The sequence below is a fragment of the Quercus lobata genome, chromosome 4 (genome assembly GCF_001633185.2).
Source record: "Quercus lobata isolate SW786 chromosome 4, ValleyOak3.0 Primary Assembly, whole genome shotgun sequence".
Lineage (NCBI taxonomy): Eukaryota > Viridiplantae > Streptophyta > Magnoliopsida > Fagales > Fagaceae > Quercus > Quercus lobata.
In genome coordinates this window covers 45,658,706-45,666,982 of record NC_044907.1, presented here as the reverse complement: position 1 = coordinate 45,666,982, position 8,277 = coordinate 45,658,706, and the positions used below count along the sequence as shown (strand labels likewise).

The 8,277-nt window shown below is 31.2% G+C and overlaps 1 protein-coding gene across 1 annotated transcript; it reads left to right on the top strand.

The window, feature by feature from the left end:
- The first annotated feature begins 6,382 nt into the window (after window positions 1-6,382).
- On the top strand, window positions 6,383-7,483 carry LOC115985303 (F-box/kelch-repeat protein At3g06240-like). Its single transcript, XM_031108259.1, has one exon. The coding sequence runs from the start codon at window positions 6,383-6,385 to the stop codon at window positions 7,481-7,483; it is 1,101 nt and encodes a 366-aa protein (XP_030964119.1).
- The last annotated feature ends 794 nt before the right edge of the window (window positions 7,484-8,277 follow it).

Sequence of the window (8,277 nt, the reverse complement as noted above, 5' to 3'; positions counted from 1 at the left end):
CTTAGCTAAAGCCCCTCAAAGCTTTGGAAACAGTTATTATATATTTCTTCTCTTTTTGTTTGTTTGTCTAATTCTTTGACTGAATTGAAAATAAACAGTTAAGTTCTTTTGCAATCTAACATTTTAATCTATCTAGATTTTTATCATTTTGGGTGTGTCACTGATAATTGATACATGAGTTGATTTGTTTGGTCTGTTATCTGCTCATCCAGTAACACCCTTGATTATTTGGGTTATTGGTTTTGATTAAGGTTGATAGGAGGGCAAAATCGAAGACATCTACAATCCCACTTACAAAAGAAGGCAAATACGCCCTCAGGAAAAATCTTCTACTGAACTTATACCTCTCATCATGTACCGTAGATTTACTAAGTTGACAGAAATCCCTAGAAAATAGATATCAAGGAAAATTGAATATTTACCTTATATTTTTTGTGCATATGGGTTGGATAAGAGTCTGGCTTTTGTCATTGTGTCAGTCTGTGGGACAAACAATGTGACACCTAATTGAAAAGGTTACTAAAACAAACATTTCCCTACATTTATTAACCATAACCCATATACTTCAATAATTATATGTATTATTGAATTTTGGTTTGTGTATGTGATTCGAATTTGAGAAAAATTTTAGTTAAATTAAAGTAACCATTTCAATATTACATTATTATTGAGAACATAAAAAATGGTCAGAGAGGAAGAACATTTATAGATATACTACAAGTTGAAAATTTATATGCTTGCAAATAACATTTACAAATAGGCAGACATAGTAATGTTTTGCAATGTTGAGGCTGAATTGCATGAAATAGAGATTAAGTCTATTGATGGAACTAGAGAAGTAGAGGGAAGCAGAAGAATGCACATTATAAAGCACTTTCTAATGTTCACAGCCATTGTTATATAAGCATATAAATCTTTTTGAAGCCAAAATTTAATGGTGGTTCTTGCTTAGCAATTCTTTTGTTAATGTAAGTAGTGAAGATCAAAACCTTATAGAAACGAAGAAATTTGAGACACATATAGTTAAATGATATAATAGTTCTCAACTCTATATTTCTTTGAGCATTTAGATTAATGAAAATTTTGTATCTTTGTTGTGTATTGAGGTAGCACCATGAAAGGTTAATTAGCAAATACAAGATTCTCTTTCTATGAAACATGTTTCTCCAACTTAGTTAGCCTAATTTGTTTATTGATTAATTTAAACCCTTTTCTTTCTTCCTTTTTTTTTTTTTGGGTTGTTTATTTATTATAGATTGTATGCAAAGATGATCCATAATCCATTGATTCAGTATCAGTTACCTAAGATTGTCAGATTTACAAGAACTATGATTGCATATTAAAAGTTTGTTGCTTAGAACTATTTGATCATTTTTGGCAAAAGCACTTTAGCCATCAGATGCTTTTGTGATTCAAAATGCTTTTTACACAAGTTGGGAAAGTTGACATTCATCATGCATCCTGCAATGGAACAATTTATCTCTTTCCTCTATCATAGATTGTTTTATTAAAAAGATGAAAACAACCTGTTTGTTATGCAAACAAATGTGCAAGATAACATAGATTATATTGGTAGTGAATGGTAGATTTAATTGCAGTTGAGCATTGTGTGAAGTTATCACCATAGCATTTTTTTATAGCCAAGTTATAATAGAAAAAAAAAAATTATATTTTTTATTTAACTATCCGTGCATCGCACGGGTTAGCGACTTGATTTGAAGAATAGCTATTCATAAGGAATGATTATTCCTTGTAATAAAAACATAACCAAACTAAAGAATAACTAAACTATAGGAATAACTATTATATTACAGGGCCTATTACAGTCTACCAAACATGCCCTGAGTTTTTTTTTTTCTTTTTCTTTTTTTTTTTTTTTTTTGAGAATACTATTTCTAGTTGGATGTGTAAATAACCCAAATTCCAAGTTAATTGTACAGTCCATAATTCCACGGTAATGCTATCTGTGAATATGATCAGATGTAGCAAAAAAAAAAAAGGTGATCCATCTTCCTCCTAAATCATGAATTCGCCCCATCCCATCTAATTCAAATGTCATCCCAAATTTGTGTAGGTTTCATTCCTTGTGAAATCAAGTAATAAAACTAGGGTCCTGTTAATGGGTGCCTAAGTGCACCTTAATGGGTGAATAAGTGTACCCATTAAGGTAAAGTTTTTATAATAGCGTTTTATGACTTTATCCCCACTTTCATAGGTAGTCGAGCCTAGGGGTGTGTAGTCAATCCGCTAATTTGCTAAAACTGACCGAACTCAACATAACCTAGTGGGATGGGTTGAATTTCCTCTCTTTGTTCTTTTTTTTGCTGCAGGGTTTGGGTCATAAATTTACAAATCCTTCTAGCCCAACCCAATTTACCTATATTTAATATATATTTCAAATATATATTATATGTGTTTGTTAAATACCCTTTTACCCCTCTCCCTAATTTAATAAAATAGAAAAACTAGTTATATTTATTTTGTTTCTTAACTGTGTTGGGGATAGAACTAACTAGTTGATATCCTACAAACTATAGAACTAATTCAAACTTATTTTGTTTCTCAACTAAGTTGGCGTAGAACTATTTGATATCTTACTAAACAAATGTCATTTGGTTTGATAATTTGTATTGATATGATAATTTGTGTATGGTGTTGCTACTAATTAGAATTTTAAGATGACAAGGGGCAACAAATAGTTGGAATACTTTTGTGATGGGTTGGGGTTTTTTCAATCTGCTCATGGTGGGTTGGATTGACAAAACTTCTCAACCCAACCCAACCCATGTACACCACTAGACTACGATCAAGTTTTTATTTATATCTTCTATATAGTCGGGACATCTTTGAAGCATCCTTAATGGGTGCCTTTGGTTCTCATTAACAAAAGCCATAAACCTTTGTGCTTGTGAAAAAGAAAAACCAATCCTACTAACAGATGTCCATGTGCACTCGTAAATGTTGAATTTTATAATGTAATTAATTCACTTTTTATAGAAAGTCAAATCATTTTAAGTTTAAAGTTCATATTTTTATTAACTTTTGTTATTTTTCTCAATGTTTGTGGGACCTCTCAAAAGCCTCCTTAACAAGTACACACCTGTTAACATACTCAAAAAAAAAAAAAAAAATTTGTTACATTGTCATTAATTTATTAATACACTCATTCCATTTTATTCACAGAACCTAAAGCAACATCTCAAAAACCAAACTCATATTCACAGGGTGAAACTAAAATACTCTTTAGGTTCGATAATAGCTAGTTATTGTAGCTATATCGTAGTTATATCATCAAACTTGTAGGTCAGACTGTCATACAAAATTTTGTGTGGGTATGAAAGAAATGTTAAATTTGAAAATCTCCTATAAAATCGTAAAAAACCTATTTTTTTAGAAATATACCAAAATTTACGGTTTCATTCAAATCTATTGGTTTTTTAATATAAAGTTATTTTGATTAAGTGAGCGTTTGGGGAGAGCTGAAAGTTGCGTTTCACTCCTGTGTTTTCATGCCCTTTTTTTTTTTTTTCCTCTGCACGTGAACAGTAAAATCACTGTGCAGGGGACAAAAAATACTATTCACGCACTGTTCACGTATTGTTCATAGGTCCCACGACACTATTTACACATTTAAAAATTATTTTGCTACAGTGTTTTCAGTTTTCAGTTTTCAGTTTTCAGTTTCAGCAACAATAAGTTCAATCCAAACGGACCCTAAATACACTATTTTTCCTTCAATTTTACACTTTTATTTATGGCGTTTTAAGTTTTTTACTTTCAAATTGGACCGAATAGGACCACAGTGGACCGAATAGGACTAATATCGACTAAATAGAACTGAAGTGGACAAAATGGACCAAATAGAACCAATGTGAACCGAATAGAACCAAAGTGGACAGAATGGACCGAATAAGACTTTTGAATATTTATCCATTTTATTGCATTTTTAGGACTCATATTTCTAATTTTCTAATGTCTATTTTGTTTTTGTTTTTTTAACTTAAAACTAAAGAGTTTAAGCCTAAATATAATAAAGTCTCATACTTTTCAACCCAAAAATTTAGAAAAAGAAATTATTTTTGAACTAAAATTGAAAAGACAACCTACAAAAAAATCAATTTAAGGCCCAATTTGTCCAAAATGGACCAAAGGGGACCGAAAATGACCGAGTGGACCAAATTAAACCGAATAGGACCAAAGTGGACTGATTAGACCTCATTGGACCAAATGGGACCAAAGTTGACCTAATTGGACCGAATAGCAATTGTTTAATTTTTAGGGAGAACAAGTTATCTTCAACAAATTTTAGAGAACAAATTATACATACAATTACAAAATAATTATTTATTCCCATGCATCTCATGAGTCTACCACTAGTTCACCATAAAATTGGAAACAATGAAACCCCTTCTCAACTCCAATCATATCATATAATAAACAAAATAATAAAAGTTGAGATTAGAAGCCATGATTGCACCAAGTGACTTTACCAAATTGTGGAAATTTTTGTAGATTTAAAAAAAAAAATAGATATATTTTTCTTTTCCTATAATTTCTAAGTGGATAAAAATCATATTTTTTTATAAAACCAGCAACATAGTAGTATAGTACACGTTTATATGATTTTAACTTCTCTTATAATTTCTAAGTTGATAAGATTCATAATTTGATTACAATCCAAATTCTTCATCTAATCCTTTATAAAAATTAAAAAAAAAATCTTCATTAAAATTAAAAAAAAAAAAAAAAAAAAAAAAAAAAAAAAAAAAAAACCCAGCAACATGTACAGGTTCAAGTTGAAAAAAAAATAAAAATTGGCTGCCCCAAATTGCAAGAAATTTATAGATAAAATAAATAAATAAATATTAAGCCCTATGTATATCACTATATCCTACTTGAATTTGATCACAATTGAACCTCCAAAAGTAATTAGATAAAGCATGAATACAAAAACTTCTAATTAAAATGAATTACAAGGATCAACAAAGTTAATTTGATAAAGCCTAAGATACCTAAACAAAAGGAGAATATTCAAACACTAACTGCATCAAATATCTCTTCTTCTAAATATTAATGTTTTAGCTATTATATATTGATTTCTTTGTCAAACAATGTCCCTCTCTCGATTTACAAAAAAAAAAAAAAAAAAATTCACTCCCTCTCCAAGAAGCAATTTGACATGGAAGACATAACCACCATCATAGGCAATTTTTTTTCTTTTTTCTTTTTTGCACTTTACATGCATTTGATTTGTCTTTTAGATATGCATACTGTTAAATTTAAGATTATCAAGATCTGTAAATTCAGCCAAAAAAAGACAAAAAAACACTAGTCTTGCGAACATATCATATAAGTAATGAACAATTGAAGGTAATCAATATAGTCATGCATTTATTTTACATAATAAATTTGTATCAATCTGCTTCAATTGTGCACATTTATTTTATAATAAATTTGTTTCCAAGTAAAATTAATCTTCTTGATGAATGCTTCAATAAACCAGGATGCTAATGTTGTTGCAAATTTGCAAAGATGTGAAATACCTAGCAAAAACCCTGAAGACATACCTAATATCGATCAAGACTAGAATCTTCAAAATAAAATTGGATCAATTGATAAAAGACACTATATAAGGTCAGTAGTTTGGGAGATGTAGCCTTGCAAGTATGATGAAAAACTAAATATTATCAAATAAAAAGCCTTCAAATTTCAAAATGACAATTTTTTGCATCATTACATGTTAATTATAGTAATTATATTAAAAAAATATTATCACAATTAATATTTTTATTTACAAATAATTAAACATATATTGTTCTATGTAGTTTTGTACACTATTGAACTTCTAAAAAGAGGATTGACCGTGCACATATTTTGATTTCACTTTACCATCGGTAAAAATTCCAAACAAAGACCTTGATACATATGAAGCAGTAGCTCAATTCATGATGCATACATGGACCATGTGGCGTAGCAATTAAAAACTCATTATTCATTTTTTTATAATAATTATTTATTTTGATATTGTTTTTCAAATAATATATATATATATATATATATATTAAAAATATAAGATTATGATAAAATTGTGCAACGGCAGCAGCCTTTAACTAGTTTATATATAAAAGAAGAAGAAGCAAAACCCTAGCAAATTTTATTATAATCGAAAAACAAAAGAAAATCAATCCAGCTATGTTCAGTCGATAAGATACTCTGTATAGGTTACAGGTTTTCATCTCAAAATTAGCGTAGAGACCTACCCCTTGTTTCAGTGGGAATGAGTCCCCCAAATAAGACAATCTCGTCCGCCACAACCACACGTTGGAGGAATAACCATATTCCGAGAGAAGAAGAGAGATTGGCTTATTCATCAAACGCACCCATGAGTTGCGTGAAATCAGTGATGAGATTTAGGTGCGTATGTAAATCCTGGGACTCCTCAATCACCACTCCTTATTTCATCTCCACCCACCTCAACAACAACAACAACAACAACAGCTATAACAAAAATCATGATAATGGTTATGTGATACACATGTCAAATCATTATAATAGGGCAGTGTGTACGGTGGCTTTGGGCCGCACGTTTGATAGGATTTCTGAGGTTCAGTATCCCTTCGATTTTACTCCTGGCTGTGCCCATGTAGTCGGTTCATGCAATGGATTATTATGTCTCGCTGATTTCGGTGAAGTTATATATCTGTGGAACCCTAGCATTAAAAAATTCAAGAAGTTGCCTGGTACTTGCTTAGGAAAGTTAGATAAGTTCACAGATCTTACTATCGGATTTGCGTATCATTCCGAGAATAATGACCACAAGGTTGTGAGGATTTCATTTTCTATTTTCTTGCCAACTGAGGTTGAGGTGTACACATTAAGTTTAGATTCATGGAGAAGGGTTAGATACAATTTGACAACCAATGTTAAGTTTATTAATAATTGTTGTTTTTTGCCAATTCCATTGGTCAGTGGAGCTTTGCACTGGATGGTACGAATCATAGAAGGAGAAGAAGAGAATCGCATTATAGCATTGGCATTTGATGTCAATAGTGAGAAATTCAAAAGGCTAGCACTGCCTCATGGTTTTATCGAGGCAGACACCTTGCATAGATATCTTGCATCATTCAAAGAGAAACTGGCTTTCATTACATGTGAACCTATTGAACAACCAGGCTTTCCATGCCAATGCACCATATGGGTGATGAAGAAGTATGGTATAGTTGAGTCTTGGAATAAACTTTTTGTTATACCATTTGAAAGAAAAGTTCAATGCCTTGCCTTTACCGAGTATGGTTCACTTCTGGTTGGCCACATTTATGATCCAGTAGAAAGGCAGCGGCAGCAGGAAGCTTTTAAGTTTGTATTAGTTGACATTGAAACTCCACATGAGAAGAAGGATCCTGATATCCAATGTCCTTCATCTGTAGCTACATTCATGGAGAGCCTTATTTTACTTGATGGACCAAATGTGGCATCTTACTAAGCACAGGCTGGTGTGCATATAAGAAGTGAAGTCATTAATGGTATGGATGAAGCCTTGTTTTTTCCTTTTTCCTTGAGTTTAGTAGTAGGCATGATATATTGCTGAAAGCTTGATTTAATCCTAAGTTTAATTTATCCTTTTGTGGCTCTATTATATATATTAGTATTTGATATTTGTATGAGGATGTTTGTGCACATACCCAAGTCTGGCAATGTTAACAAAAAAATAATAATAATACTTGGCCATCAAAATCCTTTTTTGCTGGTTTGTCCCTCTGGTAGTGTTACAAAGAGCTACATTAGAGCTCTTGTGGCTTCGATTTAAAAGAAATGAAATAAAATAAAATAAATACGAGAAGAGAATAAAAAAAGATCTAAAACAGAGAATGTTGAAAAGGAGTAGCCAAGTGCTTAACTAGTGAGCATGTTACCATTCCAAGATCATGTTCTTAATTCCCTGGTTCAAGCTACATGGTCTTTGATGGTCATGTGTACTAGGTTTAACCTTAAAATTGACGAAAAGAAGCTTTTTTAAATGACAGATAGTCGTTTCCAAGAGAAGTGATCTTGCTATTTTCTTATGCTTAGCTGGGTTCAATCACATGTTTATTGTCAGCAGACGTGAATCAATATGTTTAGGTTCTTAATTGTTGTGTTTCTGTTACTACTATTGTGTTCTTTAAGCCAAAGTAGCATTCTGTGGTTTATAATATTAAGGGATTGTTTGCTAAACTTGTTAAATTAATGAGGGACTGTTAGGTTGTGAGTTACATTTGCTTTTCTCCTGCGCATTAA

What these genes read in the sequence shown, in the direction of transcription:
- LOC115985303 (XM_031108259.1), top strand. Translation starts at nt 6,383, where the DNA reads ATGAGTTGCGTGAAATCAGTGATGAGATTTAGGTGCGTATGTAAATCC.